Source organism: Arachis hypogaea, chromosome 19 (assembly GCF_003086295.3).
Source record: "Arachis hypogaea cultivar Tifrunner chromosome 19, arahy.Tifrunner.gnm2.J5K5, whole genome shotgun sequence".
NCBI classification, from domain to species: Eukaryota; Viridiplantae; Streptophyta; class Magnoliopsida; order Fabales; family Fabaceae; genus Arachis; species Arachis hypogaea.
In genome coordinates, this window is record NC_092054.1 from 156,656,596 (window position 1) to 156,673,831 (window position 17,236).

Genomic DNA, 17,236 nt, shown 5'->3' on the forward strand with positions numbered 1-17,236 from the left:
TGAGGCCCATTTTTAGGCATGGGTCCATTGTTTAAACAAACCAGAAAACTAGGTCTTATAGGCCGCGTCCCAAAAAAAAAAAACGGTTAGAGGGATTGAAACCGAAACAGTACAACCGAACCAACCAGAACGTGGGTAGACCAATATTCTAAAAACCGAACCGAATTGGTTCGTCGTACCGGTTCAACTCGAACCGGCAACATTAGCAGTTCGGTCAGACATGTAAAACCGTCATTTAAAAAACCGGTGAAAAATTGTTGAACCGAACCAGAACCCGCCCGCTTTACACAAAAACGGAAGCTCCTTCGTTTCTTTCTCCCTTTCCCCCTTTCTTTCTTTCATTCAGAAAGAAATCAAATCACACAACCCCAGCCAAAAAACCCTAGCACTGTAAGCTTACACCACCCCCGCAAGGAGTGGCATACTGCCGCGTCCGTCGCACTCAAAGTTCGCCATCCGTCCGTCTATCTAGCTTCCATCGTGATCCAAGTCTTCAACCCCTGTTCGCTGTCACCGATCGCGGCTGCTTCCTCGAGCTCGGCGTCCGTCGTCTTTGTCTGCTCAGCCGCGCTTCCGTCGCCGTTTGTTTGCCGTTCACGTTCGCCTGTTCGTTCAGCTGTCGTCTTCGTTCGCGTTCTACGCCGTTCACGTTCGCTCGGCGTTCACCGTTCGCGTTCACTCGCCGTTCACCGTTCGAGTTCGCATCCGTGTTCGTCTGGAAGCCACGTTGCTCTGCTTCAAACACTGCGACCAACCCGCGCGCTCCACCTAGCCGTCGAACTGCTCTCTTTTGTCACCGCCGTGAGTTCCCTAAACCCGCCACCAGACAATACACTCGCACAACACCAATACTCTGCTTCAAACTCTGCAACTTCTGATTTCTATTACAATAAGTAACTATTTGATTTGGTAGTGGTTTGGATTATTTCATAGACTGAATTAAAGTTACAATAGTTATGTTCTCTTCTCTATCACATTGATATTAAGCTTTGAATTCTCTTATTTTGTTTTAATTTTACTGTACTCAACATGTTTGATGAAATGCTTTAACCATATTTCTGGTTGGTTTTATAATTTCTTCCTTTTAGAAACTTAGTAAGTTGATTGCATGTGAAATTAAAATAATTGGTTCTTACTAATTAGGAAATTTTAGCTGCACAAATAGCATCTTTGCAGAAAACATATTAGCATGATGATTCCACTTGCATTAGTGTTCTTCTGCTAAATTTTAACTGTTATTGTGGATTTGTTAATTTGCTAATTGTTCTTGTGTTGTTGTTCTGTTGTTCTTCGTACTTTTAATTTTTTTGTTTTTGTTGTGATTTTCTGTTCTTGATTTAAGCTGTGATTGAAGGTTCTTTGGTTTTGGTATTCTTCACTTTCCTGTAAGCTTAACTTTTAATGCTTTGAGCATACACGGATCAAATCATTGTTTTCAGCAATGGTGATTTTTAGATTTTTTTTTTGGGTTGCTTTGTTTTAAATGTTCCTATTGTTGTGTTTTTGATGTGATTTAAATGTTCTTTTGATTCTTTTTTTTTTTTTTTTCTGGAATGCCCAGTCAGTACTTGGTTGATTGGTTTTGCTCACTGAATGTCTTTGATGATAAATTTTAAATTGATAACTCTATTACTGCTTTACTGTCTGTTTCTGTAGTTAAATTTTATTAAAGTTTTTTGAATTTGCACTGCCTATGTTATTGATTCACTGATCTTTCATTGCCTTTTTTTTTGTTGTTAATCATTGTGATGAGCTTTGTTAAAATTGGGTTGAAAACTACTAATCTTTCTTCATTTTTCACTGTTCTAACTCCTGTTCATAATAAAAGATTTGCAATTGGTGATCTTTTGATTTATTATATGCTTCATGTTTTCATTGTTCTGTTCTTATGAAGAAAAAATTTGCAATTAGTGATTTATGATTCATGTTTTGATTGTTTTGTTATATAAACAAAATTCTGTTTTCATTGTTTGGTTGCACTGTCCCTGTTCTTGATCTCCGCCGACTTGCTACCCCTCCTCCGTGTTGGATTCTTTTTGTTTCAGGCTTTGTTGTGTTTTTGTTTCAGCCTCTGTTGTGTTGTGTGTTTGTTTCGGGCTCTGTTGTGTGTTTATTGTCCAACACTATCATTTTTTGTTTTACTTTTTGACTTAGCTACATTAAGACAATATTCTCTATCTTTAACTTGTGCATTGTAATTCAATCCAGCTATTTTTAATGGAAGTATAATTATGTTAATTGTCAACAAATTTGCAGCAAGTTATTGCATATTTTGATGATTAATTACATTAGTTGGTGATATTTTACGTAGGGTTTTAAATTTGAAAGATATTTAGGATGTTTATTTATAATTTATTTATTATTTTATTATGGAACGGTTTTTCCGGTTGAATCACGGTTAGACCGGTTGGACCAGTAAACCAATGAACCAGTAACTAAAACGCTCTGATGACTGGTCTGATTTTCAGAACCTTGGGGTAGACCCTATTTGCGGCTTTCCATCAGTAGTTCTTCTCCGCCGCTTCGATCACCGCTTCGCCGCTACCTTCCACCATGGGAAAGACGAGGGAAAAGTTAATATCTTCCCTTCCTTCCCTGTTTTCCTAGTTTCCAAAGTTTAAAATCTACTTTGCGACTTGAGCTGGAGTTTGCAGTTATTTATGTTCTTCTCTCGCTTTTGCAGGGCGGAATCAAAGTCCAATCGCAAGTTAGATAAAAAGGTTCAATTTTACTCTAGTAAGTTTCGAATCAATTTTTTTCTGTTTCTTTCAAATATGGAATTATTACATACCAAAACTGTCCATATATTTTAACTGCATCCAATCCTTGGTGTTACTGCAGAGGTGAAAGATGCTGTGGCCAGCTTGAGTGCTCAAAAGTCTATTACTAAGGTAATAATCTTATTTCAAACGGTATTATTCTTAAGATGGATTATGGAAATACTTCATTGTGCTTGTAATAGGTTTGTTGGCTAGTTAGATGTACTTTGCACTGTTATTTTGTTAATAGACACTAAAGATTTTTAGGGTTCTTTGTTGTGTATTGCTTTTGTTATTGTTTTAGGGATCAGGCATTCTGTCACTTAATATACATGCTGCTCTTGTGCTCATATCTGGATGAGCTTGTATTTTACTCTTGATGTGAGTATTCCAAGGAGAATTTTATTTTTGCTTTCAAAAGAATCTATATTCTTCCTGTGAGTAAATAGCGATCTAGGATTAACTAAATGGTTGATGCATTCACATAAGAAATGCAGTTTGATGTAATCCAAATGAATTAGTTTTAATTTTAAACGATCCTTTACAGGGGAGACCGTTAGATATAATCTTTTTTGGTTTTTTAGTGATGTTTTCCTCTCCTTTCAGAAAAATAGTAAACAGCAAAGGCGGCAGAAGAAAAAATTGAAGGCATATGATCTCTCTGCTCTCACAGAATTCCTTCCTGATCCTGAGCCGAAGACACCGCGGAAACCAGATCTGCAGGATGTCAAAGTTAATTGTAAATCTCGGCGAAAGATACTGTGAGCGCTTCCTTTCATAATTGAATATTATGATATCATATTTTCTTTTGATGTTTTAACACTATATACCTAACCTTGTATCCCCGTTTAATCAGATTGAGGGAAGTGCAACAATTTTCTGCAGTTCTAAACAATCCTGACTTCAAATCAGATCCCGTGTCTGCCATGAATAAACACTTACGGAGCACACTACCAGTTAAAGAGGAACAACGGCCCAAGAAAAAAGTGAACAAAAATGGATCCAAGAAGAAGAAGTCAAAGGCTTCTTCAACCGGGCTAATGTCTATGGACATGTAATGGTTATGTGTGACTACTAAAATGATCTTCTTTCTAGGTCTTCCTGTAATTCATTACTTTTCCAAAATGTTAGAATACTCATATTGTGAATGGAAATACTGCAAATTTCTTAAGCATTTTCAATGTCGATGTCTATGATATAGTTTGTGATAGTTGTATCCATTGGTTCGGGGGTAACATGTTGCTGGAATGAAGCCACTCATAAGGGTTCAGAACAAAAAAAAAAGTATACTGTGAGAAACAAATGGAAAAAAGAGTTCCTGTTCCTGAATGTTAAAATCATGACTAACAATTAATTGAAATTCAGACTCATTCTTTGTCACTACCCTCAGTGTTGTAACAGATTTACAACAATGTCTAGGAAACTTTTCCATTTCCACTATAATAAGACGTATATAACTTCAAGCTGGGAAAACCTCCATGATCCATGTGTGGAAGTTAATCATTTCTCATGCTTCCTAGTTGATATGTTGTCAAGTAGCCAATCAAGACCTTGATAGAGTCCTTGGCCTGAGATGGCAGAAGTGCTCTGAATGTACCTGAATGAAAGAATTCACCATATCATTTTTGTTTTGGGTTGTAAGTTTAGAAACTTGGAAATGAATATATGTGGCAATAGAATGAAGCTTAAAACATACCAACTACGATCTTCAAGCGAATGTAAGCCAAGCTTATCAGCAATCTCAGCAACACTCATGGCAGTTGAGAGGTCCTGCTTATTGGCGAACACAAGTAGTATAGCATTGCGTAGTTCATGCTGCAAAAGGATGCATAAGGCAAATCTAGCTCATAATACGCTACACTTAACACAAATGATGAGATATACTAAAAGATGACAGCAACACTGCAACAGAATAAAAGAATGAATAGAATATATAGTATCTTCTATTGTTACATTATGGCTAGACTCACATCAGTTAGAATATTATGGAGTTCATTACGAGCTTCTATGATTCTGTGCCGGTCACTGCTATCCACCACAAAGATAAGTCCAATGGTGTTTTGAAAGTAATGCCTCCACAATGGCCGAATCTGCATTCACCAGTTACTTACTTATGACTCATAATAACTAATGACTGATCATGAAATGAAGATTTGTTCATTTTGACTCTTTATACTTATAAACATATATTATATATTGACATAATAACACAAAAGCACCTGTTATATTACCTTCTGTTGTCCTCCAACATCCCAGATAGTAAAGCTTGCATTTTTGTACTCTACACTCTCCACATTAAAACCTGATCCATCACAAAACAACATTGTACTATGTCACTTCTGTTGAATGTCAATGAGGGAATGATAAGAAAGTGGGTACCAATAGTTGGTATGGTTCTGACTGTGTCCCCCAGTTTGAGCTTGTAGAGAATGGTAGTCTTCCCTGAAGAATCAAGACCCACCATTGGGATCCTCCATTCATACTTTGGTAAGAACCTCTTTGCCAACCGAGACATCACCTTACCCATGGAACCACGCAAACTAGTTCTCAAGAATGGAGAGAAATCTTACTTACAAAATTCTTTAGCTATTATAATGCGAGAATATGTTCATATCTGATTGGGACAACTAGGTGGATTGTCACACTTCCATTCATAAAGCCTAAAAAGGAAGTAATCTTATTGTATTTTTTTAAGTAGACATCACGAGACAAACTTAGAGACATAATAAGGATATTGTGCTATAATATTATTAGGAAAAAATTGTGACAGAATTATGTCCCTAACTTCCAAATTAAACAACTATATAAAAGAATATCCCATCCCTCACACCAAAAGGCTTAACACATTAAAATAACTATATAGTTGTGCTGATAGTTAAGCTTTTCCTTATATAATTTTTCTTTCTTTATTAGACTAATTCCTGGTTGCAACTAAAAGATTCATTAAACAATTACTTAAATTAAAGTCTTTGCTTCAAATACATGCTATTTACACAAGAGGTTGTGCCCGAAAATACACACCATACTACGTGCAGAACCATTGATAATACAAGATGATGTTTATTCTCTTGCATATGATTATATCACGTTTTGTTGTGTTAATCATCCATTATGCTGTGCAAAATTCTTCCTCAATTCACAATGATACTTGTTTGGAATGGGGACAATATTTCGAAGGAATCAAAATTGGCTTGCACAACAGGCAAAGTTTTGAGGCCTTCAATATCGCTTCCATTACTACAACATTCTGAGGCGTTGATGCTAAAAAAAAAAGAAATTACAACAAAAAATAATGGAATTTTTATGTTGAAAAAAATAAACACTGTAACAACAGAATTTACAGTAAAACACCATCAACAGCATAAATACATTATCAGTTCTTTGAGGCTGACTGGAAGATGAAAACTGCAGTCAAAACACCCACCAGTCCTGTTACTGCCAAGGCAACTGTAGGCAGTGGAGCTGTAACTCCAAAATTCTGCAAAATCAAAGCACAAGAGGAATATAAGTTACTCTTTTGCATCATATATTTTGTTATTAATCATTTGGAATTGGTGAAACAAGTAGTAGGAATTGAAGAATGAGTCGCCGAATTTAAGTTTTATGCAGTGTCAGAGTAATCATATTTGAGACTTATTACAACTTGAAATGATTCTAGCTTAGCTTCCTTTAAATAACAAAGTATGCTATTTACATGTGGAAATTGTTAATTTTATCAGGGCCTAGAAATCGGAAACATTAATTGCAGTCTAAGTCTCTAAATCAAGCCTGAAGTAGTTCATTCAATGCTTTGTTTCATACCTCAAGGAGACCCTTGCCAGTAGCAATTTCAACAGTGATGGCCGACGCAAAGCCAACCATGGCTAGCCGGCCTAGCCATACATCCACACTGTTCCCTCCCTGCGAACTTTGCTCGCACTTTATTGAAACTGGCATTGCCTTGCATATGGTTTTCCTTTCATAACTTGTTTGAATCACTGCTACAGACACAGGAAACATTACATAGCTTAATGACTATGTAAAGCTATGTACTATGTAGGATCTTTGATGAGCAACACTTTAGTTCCATAAAAAGGACATGGATAGCATTATAGTTCTTAGATGTTATAGATAAAACAGCAAACACCCAAGTATACATAAAGTTAAAATGATTTTTCCAACAGACTTATGTACAGTTATCCTAGCTAAGAATAACATGAACATATCTGAACTTCTGAAGAAGCTCAAGTTGAATACAAAGAGTGTTTGGTTACAAGCTCATGTGGCCATGTAATTGATTTTACTCAAGAATTGGAATTCAATTCCTTCATTTGGAACTAATTAATTGTATGGACATAAAATTAAATCAGAGGAATAAGGTCTATTTTGTATGGAATTGATGTTAGAAGATTATCTACCTAAATTGAAACCTAGATATCTTCTTCCCCTTTCTGTCAAGTGCATTCCAAACTCAGAAACTTCAATTCAATTCAGTGATATAATTTACTTGTTTACAGAAAAGATAAGACGGGTTGATAAAGTAGGAGTCTTACAGAGTGGGGAACCAGCAACAAAGGATGCTCGAGTTGGAACCAAATTCGAAAGAGCAAGGCGAGAAGTGGCAAAATGCTTTGGAGGTGGAGTGAAAACACAAGCAGCATCTGCAACACAACGCAAGTGAGAAGTGAACATGTTAGTATTAGAAAGAAATGGTGTGTGTGGTGTGAATAGAGGAAAACAGAGATAGATAGCAACCGCGAAAAGAGAGGGAAAGAGAAGCAGAGGGTTGAACAACAACTGCCATGGCTTCTGTCACTGCGAAATATGCGGTGTGAGTGTAGTGTTGTGCTTCTCTATCTATTGGAGAAAGCGATTACACTCTCTGTCTCTCTGGCTTCTCCTTCTTCCACGACCACCTCAAACACAATCTTAGACTCATCTTACTTACACGTGCCCTTTTCTGCCTTTTTCCTTTTCCTTTTCTTTTTAATTTTTATGCTTCATAAAAATTATTACTTTATTAGTAAACAAAATCAAGTTGCATTTTTTATTACTATTTTATTACACCTGAAAGAAAGATGAAGCCCCGTATCATCGTTTTTCCAAGTTTATCACCGAACGAGAACACCGAACACCCTCTTCTTCTTGTTTGACTTTGTCACTGCTGGTTCAAAGTTACTAGATTTGGGTACACTACGATGGCCACGTTTTCCATTGGGACACACACGCACTTGTGCATGTTCCACCATTTCCGGAACTCTAGGCTCTCACTTCATCGTCTTCACTCTCTTCAATCCTCGCCCCCCTCTCTCTGTAGAATCAGAGGGCCCAGCTTGCTCCGTAATCATGTCTTGGCGCGTGCAGAAGATAAGGCCAGAGGTTCCTCCACTTCTTCCCAGCAGCAGTTCCAGGTTCTTATGGATACCCATTTATAGCAAAGTTTGTGAATTTGTATATTCGATACTGATTTGCATACTTTGAGTCAAGGGTACCTCAAAAACCAATGCAAGATTCAAAATTTCTGGAAAGTTTGTTGAATTTGAACCTAATGATATTAACTCCACTTAAAAATAAAATAAAATATAAACCTCCATAAATGTGGCAAAGTTACATAATCTGCTGCTTATAGCTTAGTGCTTAACTCATACTTCACGTATAAATGTTTTCAGGACTTACCAACTGAATCTGGAACCTGTGATCCCCTATGTTCACTTGATGAAACAAGCTCACAAGATTTTGAGAGCAGTTACAAGCCCAAGACCGATTTGCTCAAAGCTGTTGCGGTATTTGCAGCAGCTGCAACTGGGGCAGTGGCAATTAACCATTCTTGGGTGGCCGCAAATCAGGTCTATCAATGTCCTCTTAGCTGAAATTCACTTGTGTATGTTTCAGCATGAAGTGTTTGCATTTGGGAATATGTTTACAAGTCTGTGACCATGACTGCAGGATCTTGCCATGGCATTGCTATTTGTAATAGGATATGTAGGCATCATATTTGAGGAATCTCTAGCTTTCAACAAAAGTGGAGTAGGACTTTTGATGGCTGTAAGCTTGTGGACTATAAGAAGTATTGGGGTAAATATCGATCACTTAGCTTTTTTTACTTTTGAAATTATCAGTGAATTCCTTATGCATCTGTTCCTTGTTGTGCTTCCGAGATTTAGGTAGCTCATACAAGCTTTTGTTTTGCAATGAATAGGACACAGACACTCAATACACATTGACCTGAAGTTGATGTACCTATTCAAATTAGTTCATGTCTCCTTCCTCCTGATTTGATTTTCCACTGCTGTTTGCTTTATCTTTTATGGAATGTCTGTACTGTAACAGGCTCCATCAACTGGTGTAGCTGTTTCTGAGCTAACGCGTGCGTCTGCGGAAGTCAGTGAAATAGTGTTTTTCTTGCTTGGAGCTATGACTATTGTGGAAATAGTTGATGCTCATCAAGGATTTAAGCTAGTTACTGACAATATAACAACTCGAAAGCCACGACTTCTCCTTTGGGTGGTAAATTCAATTGCTTTATCTCTAATATATTTTTGGCCATTCTAAAGATTTCTCGGAAGATACCCTGCAAATTGAGACTTTTGAGATTTGATTACATTAGTTGAAATTTTCATTCTATGGTCAAATATGTTATTATCATCCAGGTTGAACATCAATGAAAGGAGTTTTTCAACAATATTTCAATTCACGCACCCCCCCCCCCCCCCAAAAAAACACCCACCACCCCTCTCTCGTCTCTCTTCCAACCAAAATATTCTAAATCTTCAGTGAATTTGCATGACACATCAGTCTTCATGATGGAATTTGACAAGTTATTATTGAATTTGCAGATTGGATTTGTGACATTTTTTCTCAGTTCAGTTTTAGACAACCTTACCTCTACAATAGTCATGGTTTCTCTGTTGCGGAAATTAGTACCCCCATCAGAGTATCGAAAGTATGTGTCTCTGTTGTGTTGTTAACTTATCAATCTGAATACTTACGTGAGAAATCATGAGTAATTTTCTTCCAGAAATTACCTGTCTCTATATATATATTATATCTGTTCCTTCTAGTGTATATAATTCATTGTTGATGATAGGAAATTGCTGTTAGTATTATCAATGGTTTCCTTTGTTTATGTCGAAGGCATGAAGATTCAATGGGAATATTCCAAGTTTACAGTTTTGGGAATTCTGCTACTGCCATTAAGTTTAGCTATGAATCTCTTTGCATGTTATCAAATTCTCCAGAAGTAGATTTTTTATTCTATTGACAGGATTCTTGGAGCCGTTGTTGTAATAGCTGCAAATGCTGGTGGTGCATGGACTCCTATTGGTGATGTTACCACCACTATGCTGTGGATACATGGTCAAATATCTACAGTGCAAACAATGAAGGTACTATAAATTACACTATAAGTTATAGTGGTATAATGAAGTTAGCACTAGCGACATCTCGAAAGATTGTTGAGACATACATAGAGTCTTTCTGTTGGTGATATTTGATTTCAAGAACACTCATATTCTGCTAAGTGTCGATGTCATTTCCTTGTTTCAATTATGGACACCAACGAAGTGTTAACCAAATGCAATATAAGAGCAAGCAGTAGCATAATTATATATTATTTGATTACAGGGTTTGTTTGTACCTTCAGCCATTTCTCTAGCTGTTCCATTGGCGCTCATGTCCCTGACTAGGTATCCTTCTATCTCTAGAAAAATCTGCCAGCAAAGCTTAATTGAATGCCGAGATTCAACGTAACATATATTACAGTTTAGATGATGTTGATTATTCTTATTTACAGCGAAGTGAATGGGAAGGGACAGGATTCTCCAAATGTCTTGGCTTCCGAACAGATGGCTCCTCGAGGACAGCTTGTTTTCTCAGTTGGTTTAGGGGCTTTGATTTTTGTCCCCGTGTTCAAGGCCCTCACAGGTTTACCTCCATACATGGGGATGCTACTTGGACTTGGTGTCCTGTGGATCCTCACTGATGCTATTCATTACGGTGAATCGGAACGACAAAGGCTAAAAGTGCCGCAGGCTCTGTCAAGAATAGACACTCAAGGAGCTCTATTCTTCCTGGGAATTCTATTGTCTGTTAGCAGGTAAACAAGAAGATATATTTGATTATGCTATTGCAGCAACTTGTGGGCGATAGCCATCAGTTCACCGATATGAATCCATAATAAGATGCGAAAGACACCGTTAACTTATTGATTGAATTCAATGTTTGTTGTGTCACAGCCTGGAGGCAGCAGGAATCCTTCGTGAAATAGCGAATTACCTTGATGCTCATATCCAGAGCAGTGAACTGATTGCAAGTGCCATTGGGGTCATATCAGCAATAATTGACAACGTTCCATTGGTTGCTGCTGCAATGGGAATGTATGATCTTGCGTCTTTCCCTCAGGATTCTGAGTTCTGGCAACTGATTGCATTCTGTGCCGGTACTGGTGGGTCCATGTTAGTTATTGGCTCGGCTGCCGGAGTTGCATTCATGGGAATGGAGAAGGTGGATTTCTTTTGGTACTTACGGAAGGTATTTCTTACTTTACATGACATATTGACCTCTTGAAATATTTGTTCATATTTGTTGACAGAAGCCACTTATCTACACTGCAGGTTAGTGGCTTTGCTTTTGCGGGTTATGCTGCCGGTATTGCTGCTTATTTAGCATTACATAACCTCAACATATCCCCGCCTACAACTCTAGCAGAGGTTCCTTTCCTTTCTGGTTCATAAATTGAGAATTCAGAGTCCATTTGGTTCAATTTTTGTGGCACTAAGCAGTAGTTTGGAAATTATGTATACATGGGGAACTCATGGTGGAAATTCTCAAACCGTTAAGATTTTTGTAGACAGGAAGTTTATGCAATATGTTGAAGTTTTACTTGGAACCTTAAGTCAAAAGCGTATTGAAGAAATTGCCATCAGGACTAGCATGTATGCATGTATGCTCGAAGTCAACAATGACCAGTTGGATATGGATAGGGGAATTCCGGAAATTATTATTAAGGAGTATAATGGCTTTAATAAACAACAATTCATAAAGCACAGTATCAGTTACACAGATTTCTTTTTCATTTGGACTGTATCAATGGCAAGTTTAATCATTATTTTCCTCATCCCCCAAAAAACTACAGCTACTCTCAATCTTTCATTGATGATACCGCATCAAAACCGGGCACACTATGCAGTCATGCCCAACCCAACATTTAAAGAAAAAGGGGGGCAACAACCCCCGGTAAATAAAAACAAGCATGTCACATCTTTTACAACTTGAGGAAAACGAACTCTTCAACAGCGGGAATTTCTCCAATCTTCTTCAAGGTGTCTTTGCTGGGTTGTTCGTCAACGCCAATTGCCATCACAGCTTGCTTACGGGGAGCAATCCTTCCTACACTCATGAAGCTGACGTTCACATTCTCTTGGCCCAAAACGCTCCCAACCTTTCCGATCATGCCTGGCTGATCCACCTGCCTACAGAGTATAATGCTACCTTCCAAGCTCACATCAACATCGAAGGATCCAACCTTGGTCAAATGCGGGATCCCATCTTTCACTTTACCCTCAACTTTAATCTCCCCAGAGTCTGATATGGCACTAGCAAATCTGGATTCGACATTAGCAATCTGTACCTGGACGAACTCCACTGGGCTCTCAGGTGAACCATCAAGAATAATCCTCTCTTCGGTTATCCTGATTCCTCTTTGCTTGGCAGTGAAATCAGCATTAACCAAGTTAACGAAAACACTTGATATGGGCTCAATCAGACCCTTGGTTATCATAGCACGAAGAACACGAGTGTCAAGATCATCAGGAGCCCTTGCAGAAGCATAGGTCACTTTCACTGTTTTCACACCACTTCCTCCTGCTACTAACTGGACAGCCAGCCTCCCCAATTTCTCAGCAAGATCAACATATGGTTGTAATTCTGTCAACACCTGCAGTCAGGAAGGATACCTCAGGTGTTTAATCTCAGCCCGGTATCAAATTAAACTGAGAATTCTATTCCAATTCCACAGGTTGGTCGGATAAATTTAATTGTAGAATAGAAAGCAATAAAATCCATTTGAGCAACTGAAACTTGGAATAAGAGTGCTTTTCCTTTATCTTTTTCTCGGATTCTAAGATTGAAAATGGTACGGCAATATTTTTCTGCATTCCAAACTAACATAAACCTACCGGTGTACCAAATTTGATGAGATATAGTGAACCAGGCAATGAATAGGCGATGAAGAAAGATTGTTTATCATGCTAAGGAGAAAGATACCTCTGAGGGAACCATTGGTGCATTGACTGCAGTAGAAGCAAGCTCCCCTTTCAATGCTCCAACAACAGCTTCTGCTATTTCAATGGCCACTCCTTCCTGATGGGCAAATTTAAAGGTTATTTCTTTTTTATTTACATAAAAGCCAACACAGCTAAATGATCATATGAAATTATTTAAGTAACTTACCTGAGCTTCCATGGTACTGGCACCAAGATGAGGTGTTGCAGTGACTTGCTCATGCATGATCAACTTGCTGTCTTTTGCGGGTGGCTCCACCGTGAAAACATCAAGCGCTGCCTGCAACAACCGAGACACAAGACAATAGTTATTTCTTTAGTAGGAGAAACCAATGATCTTACTAAACGCTAAGGTGAACTTTTAATGCTTCCAACCAAGGGATGGCAAGAACCTGAGCTACAATGCCAGAATCCAATGCTCTAACAAGAGCATCCTCATCAATGACTCCTCCACGAGCAACATTGACTATGCGAACTCCTTTCTTCATCTTGGCGAAAGTCTCATCATTGAGCATCTTGTTTGTAGCAGGTGTAAGAGGCATGTGCAAAGAGATGAAATCTGCAGTGGCAATGGCCTCATCAAAGCCCACAAGCTCCACACCAATGGCACGAGCACGATCTGCGGGAGCATAAGGATCATGTGCAATGACATTCATACCAAGCCCCTTGGCACGACGAGCAACTTCAGAACCAACCTTCCCGAATCCCATGACAGCCAGTGTTTTTCCAACCAGCGAAACTCCAACGTACTTGTTCCTTTGCCACTTCCCTGTATCATCCAAAACAAAGAAATAATAATTAAAAAAAAAAAAACAGAATTCATAGCACGAACTCCAAGGGGAAAAAAAGACAGCATCAAAAGAACAAATATCCAATATAAAATGTTAGATCTCAACATAAGTACAAAAATAATCAGCGAGAAGTCCTACTTTTAGCTAGGAATATCTAATATTTATTTAGCTCAACACTTGCTTCCATGAAAAGACATGGTGAATCTTCGAAAAGCTTTTTCCCCTGTTCAAGACTTCAAGCTACTTCACTTCAGCACACACGACGATACAACAATCGAGAGTTCAATATTCTTGACGAACAAATCAACTGGCGTAATTCAATAACAGGGATCTAAAACAAAGCTAAAGAAACAAGGTGCTCGACGAAATGCTTAAAGAGATTCGAAACTAACCAGCTTTGACGGACGCGTCAGCCTGAGCAACGTTCCTAGCCATGGCTGCGAGAAGCGCGATCCCGTGCTCAGCGGCGGCGACGGTGTTGGCGGTGGGGGCATTAACCACCAGGCAGCCATGCTCGGTGGCGGCAGCCAGATCCACATTGTCGATCCCGACGCCGGCCCTTCCGACGACCTTGAGCCTGCCGGCGGAGGACTCAAACACCTCGCGCGTGACCTTGGTTCCACTCCTGACGATTAGCGCGTCGCAGAGCGAGATCTTAGTGCAGAGCTCCTCAGGGCTGAGGTTGTAGCTGCAGTCCACGTTAGCAAACTCCTTGAGCAGCTTGAGGCCCGCCTCGCCGAGCTTCTCGGCGACGAGAACGGTAGGTTTTGCGTCGAGGCCGGCGGAGACGAAGACGACGAGGGGGCGGGCAGCGCGGCGGCTGGAGCGGAAGGAGACGGAGAAGGCGGAGGAGAGAGGAAGTTTTGAGGAGAGAGAAAGAGAGCTGGAAGATGAAAGTGAAGAGATTCGAAGGGTTTGTGAATGTGCGGTGGCCATTATTGAAGTTGCGTAGAAAGAGGTGAAGTTGAATGCGAGTGTTAGTAAGAAGAAGAGTGTGACGAGAAAGTGCGTTTGAAGTATTAGGGGTTTTTATAGTCAGTGATAGGGTTTATGAATGAATGAAAATCAATAACGTCTCTCTTTTTTGTCCAATTTTCTTCCTTCTCTTGCGGCTTTTACTTTCAGGCTCAGCTTTCTCTTCTGTGTGTGTTTGGTGTGCGAGTTAATTCCACGCGCCGGGGTTGCTCGTTGCCAAACACATAGAGACAGGTGGACTTTGTATTGTTTGTTTATAGTGACGGCCACCTACCCTCTCTCAGTAGGATTTTTACTTAAAAAGATGCTGTCAATGAAATGAATCTTCCTGGATTAAATGGAATAATTTAAGGATTGTTTCCTAGTTAAACTTCTCTACCATTTATAAATTATGCTTTGTCCTTGATTGGAATATCTATTATTAAACACAATAAAAAATATTTTGTCTTAAAATACAATTCATCGATCGTTTTTCACTTTATATAAATGGTTTATACACTAATAATCTTATGACATATTTTTCTTATTAAATGACTAATTGAAATATTTTATAATAATATTTATGAGTTCAATAGCATTGTTTTATCTATGTAGTCCATCCCGTTTAATAGGATAAGACTTTGTCGTTGTTGTAGTATTTAGTATTTAAAAATACTTAAGAAATTGTGTGTGTATACATGTGGCCGCCGCATGATTTTGAATTTTTGATTAGCACACTCATTAACCAGCAAATCACATAAGGTGCAACGGATCTACCCACAGGGAACAGGCCATATTCAACTATTCGTGCATGCCGCAATTTGCCAAAACTTCAACAGAGATTACTTTTGTCTAACAACTTTGTTTCAATTTGCAGTTTTGAAGGGATCGAAATGGTATTTATTGTTTAGGAATTAAAATATTAATTTCATACGGGAGTAGAATAATGTGTAATCTAAATACTTAGGATGAAAGTCCAATAATTTAAATTCTTAATTCATTTTTTTAATTATTTTCTGAATCCAAACTTTTATCTTTTTATAGCCCCCGTTTTTTCTCTCCTCCTGAAACAACCTTTTTCCCTCGCTAATGTCAACTTGCCAAACGTGGCGACGGAAGATAAAAGCATAGAGAGAGTAGGGCACACGGTCTTCCTGTCGCGTGGAGGTGCAGCCCCGCAGAGTGTATGAACCAATGATCAATTACACCAGCAAATCTAACGAATCAGATAATCAGCTACGTGGAGGCCACTTTTTTTCTTTTTCTCTTAAAATAAGACTGTAAGGGAGTTGTAAACTTGTAATCGATCCGATTGGTTCGAGTTTGAGGGTGAAAACTGAAAAGGACCATATACCGAAATTAACAATGAACAAACTTTTCGTTTATTGGGCTGGATAGAGTATTATGTTTTTGGGCCCAAAAAAAGGCGTTCAGTTCAAAGTTATTATTAACACCAGGCCACCAGCTAACAGCATTCCAAAGTGCAAAGCAGTACAAGCACTAATCTCCAAAATCGAAAAAATGACAGATAGATCTTTTCGTAGACGGATATTTAAGTCTTTGAAGATTTGAAATATATTTAACTTTAAATTTTTGACATTCCTAAAATTTGGACATATCAATTCTTGAGTTTAATTTGTTTCATTTTAAAAATTCTCCCACATATACATTCGTATCGTATGTTGACCAAATCAGTATAACAGAAGCCATGTTTGATTCTATTGGGCCTGACAAACCCAAATAAACAGAGAGATTGATATGTTTAAATTTTAAAAAATTCAAAGACTTAAATATATTTTTAAATTTTCAAAAACTTAAATATTGTTACGGCCCGGCCCAAACCTTCCGCTGGCTTGGGCCGACCCGAGCTCCACCCGACCCGAACGGTCAGGGGGCAGGGCGCTCCGTCACTGACCCGGACACGCGTCCGTAACAGCTCACCCTTAGCTGTGAAGGAAACGTCTCGGGAATAGTAGGCCTGCCTTCACAGGGCCCACCTCTGACAATATATAAGGGGAAGATTTATTCTTCCCCAGAGGTACGTAATACACTCTATCACTCTTTTCGCCTGCACACCTTACTGACAAGAGCGTCGGAGTGTCTTTGCGGGTGGCATCCCCCTCTCACGCAAGTACCCGGGACCTCGCGCACCGCTGACCGGCAGTCCACGACTTGACGAGCCCCTACCATCATCCCGGATCACAACCCGAACCGTTCAGCAACCGACTTACCGAACATTGGCGCCGTCTATGGGGAGTCGTCCATGGACTTCGTGCTAGTCGAAACGGAGGCAAGCCGCGAGGCCGTACCCGGAGGCGATGCCGCCGGGACAGGAACCTGACAACATCCGAGATCCCCCCGAGGAACGCAACCCAGGCGCATGAGAGACGCCCTTTCAGGGGGACTGGCGACAACCACGCCAGAATAATGCAAGAGCTACGCCATAGAATGCAAGACTTAGAGCGCCGATTGG

At 39.1% G+C, this 17,236-nt stretch overlaps 5 protein-coding genes across 6 annotated transcripts; 2 read left to right on the top strand and 3 right to left on the bottom strand.

Annotated features, from left to right (window-relative positions):
- Positions 1-310: 310 nt before the first annotated feature.
- On the top strand, positions 311-3,940 carry LOC112775055 (uncharacterized). The gene is made up of 6 exons (XM_025818527.2): positions 311-801; positions 2,469-2,573; positions 2,684-2,736; positions 2,842-2,891; positions 3,366-3,520; positions 3,616-3,940. The coding sequence occupies exons 2-6, from the start codon at positions 2,554-2,556 to the stop codon at positions 3,815-3,817; spliced, it is 480 nt and encodes a 159-aa protein (XP_025674312.1). The 5' UTR covers positions 311-801; positions 2,469-2,553; the 3' UTR covers positions 3,818-3,940.
- An 85-nt stretch (positions 3,941-4,025) lies between these two features.
- Positions 4,026-5,478, bottom strand: LOC112775054 (ADP-ribosylation factor 1). Its single transcript, XM_025818526.3, has 5 exons — positions 5,139-5,478; positions 4,991-5,061; positions 4,730-4,849; positions 4,456-4,574; positions 4,026-4,356 (listed from the first exon to the last, which is right to left on the bottom strand). The coding sequence occupies exons 1-5, from the start codon at positions 5,284-5,286 to the stop codon at positions 4,260-4,262; spliced, it is 555 nt and encodes a 184-aa protein (XP_025674311.1). The 5' UTR covers positions 5,287-5,478; the 3' UTR covers positions 4,026-4,259.
- Positions 5,479-5,871: 393 nt separating this feature from the next.
- On the bottom strand, positions 5,872-7,664 carry LOC112775056 (stress enhanced protein 1, chloroplastic). 2 transcript variants are annotated; one of them, XM_025818529.2, is made up of 4 exons: positions 7,494-7,664; positions 7,292-7,399; positions 6,561-6,736; positions 5,872-6,237 (listed from the first exon to the last, which is right to left on the bottom strand). In XM_025818529.2, the coding sequence occupies exons 1-4, from the start codon at positions 7,540-7,542 to the stop codon at positions 6,133-6,135; spliced, it is 438 nt and encodes a 145-aa protein (XP_025674314.1). In that variant the 5' UTR covers positions 7,543-7,664; the 3' UTR covers positions 5,872-6,132. The 2 variants fall into 2 exon arrangements, with proteins under 2 accessions (XP_025674314.1, XP_025674313.1); XM_025818528.2 differs by having other exon boundaries at positions 6,561-6,739.
- Positions 7,665-7,695: 31 nt separating this feature from the next.
- LOC112775053 (sodium/proton antiporter 1) lies at positions 7,696-11,631 on the top strand. The gene is made up of 10 exons (XM_025818525.3): positions 7,696-8,149; positions 8,408-8,584; positions 8,685-8,813; positions 9,069-9,245; positions 9,575-9,681; positions 10,003-10,123; positions 10,362-10,423; positions 10,531-10,833; positions 10,973-11,267; positions 11,351-11,631. Exons 1-10 carry the CDS (start codon positions 7,937-7,939, stop codon positions 11,468-11,470), a joined length of 1,704 nt encoding a protein of 567 aa, XP_025674310.1. The 5' UTR covers positions 7,696-7,936; the 3' UTR covers positions 11,471-11,631.
- Positions 11,632-11,712: 81 nt separating this feature from the next.
- On the bottom strand, positions 11,713-15,148 carry LOC112775052 (D-3-phosphoglycerate dehydrogenase 1, chloroplastic). The gene is made up of 5 exons (XM_025818524.3): positions 14,202-15,148; positions 13,411-13,787; positions 13,188-13,298; positions 13,002-13,097; positions 11,713-12,672 (listed from the first exon to the last, which is right to left on the bottom strand). The coding sequence occupies exons 1-5, from the start codon at positions 14,743-14,745 to the stop codon at positions 12,001-12,003; spliced, it is 1,800 nt and encodes a 599-aa protein (XP_025674309.1). The 5' UTR covers positions 14,746-15,148; the 3' UTR covers positions 11,713-12,000.
- Positions 15,149-17,236: the final 2,088 nt, after the last annotated feature.

What these genes read in the sequence shown, in the direction of transcription:
- LOC112775056 (XM_025818528.2), bottom strand. Translation starts at nt 7,542, where the DNA reads ATGGCAGTTGTTGTTCAACCCTCTGCTTCTCTTTCCCTCTCTTTTCGC. An exon ending in TCTTTCCCTCTCTTTTCGCG is followed by an intron (nt 7,400 to 7,493) that starts GTTGCTATCTAT and finishes GTTGTGTTGCAG; the next exon opens with ATGCTGCTTGTGTTTTCACT. An exon ending in CTGGCAAGGGTCTCCTTGAG is followed by an intron (nt 6,238 to 6,560) that starts GTATGAAACAAA and finishes TTGATTTTGCAG; the next exon opens with AATTTTGGAGTTACAGCTCC.
- LOC112775054 (XM_025818526.3), bottom strand. Translation starts at nt 5,286, where the DNA reads ATGGGTAAGGTGATGTCTCGGTTGGCAAAGAGGTTCTTACCAAAGTAT. An exon ending in TCCATAATATTCTAACTGAT is followed by an intron (nt 4,575 to 4,729) that starts GTGAGTCTAGCC and finishes ATCCTTTTGCAG; the next exon opens with CATGAACTACGCAATGCTAT. An exon ending in TCGCTTGAAGATCGTAGTTG is followed by an intron (nt 4,357 to 4,455) that starts GTATGTTTTAAG and finishes TCTTTCATTCAG; the next exon opens with GTACATTCAGAGCACTTCTG.
- LOC112775055 (XM_025818527.2), top strand. Translation starts at nt 2,554, where the DNA reads ATGGGAAAGACGAGGGAAAA. An exon ending in AAAGGTTCAATTTTACTCTA is followed by an intron (nt 2,737 to 2,841) that starts GTAAGTTTCGAA and finishes GTGTTACTGCAG; the next exon opens with AGGTGAAAGATGCTGTGGCC. An exon ending in CTCAAAAGTCTATTACTAAG is followed by an intron (nt 2,892 to 3,365) that starts GTAATAATCTTA and finishes CTCTCCTTTCAG; the next exon opens with AAAAATAGTAAACAGCAAAG.
- LOC112775052 (XM_025818524.3), bottom strand. Translation starts at nt 14,745, where the DNA reads ATGGCCACCGCACATTCACAAACCCTTCGAATCTCTTCACTTTCATCT. An exon ending in CCAGTACCATGGAAGCTCAG is followed by an intron (nt 13,098 to 13,187) that starts GTAAGTTACTTA and finishes TTTGCCCATCAG; the next exon opens with GAAGGAGTGGCCATTGAAAT. An exon ending in CACCAATGGTTCCCTCAGAG is followed by an intron (nt 12,673 to 13,001) that starts GTATCTTTCTCC and finishes TCCTGACTGCAG; the next exon opens with GTGTTGACAGAATTACAACC.
- LOC112775053 (XM_025818525.3), top strand. Translation starts at nt 7,937, where the DNA reads ATGGCCACGTTTTCCATTGGGACACACACGCACTTGTGCATGTTCCAC. An exon ending in GGACTATAAGAAGTATTGGG is followed by an intron (nt 8,814 to 9,068) that starts GTAAATATCGAT and finishes GTACTGTAACAG; the next exon opens with GCTCCATCAACTGGTGTAGC. An exon ending in CACGACTTCTCCTTTGGGTG is followed by an intron (nt 9,246 to 9,574) that starts GTAAATTCAATT and finishes TTGAATTTGCAG; the next exon opens with ATTGGATTTGTGACATTTTT.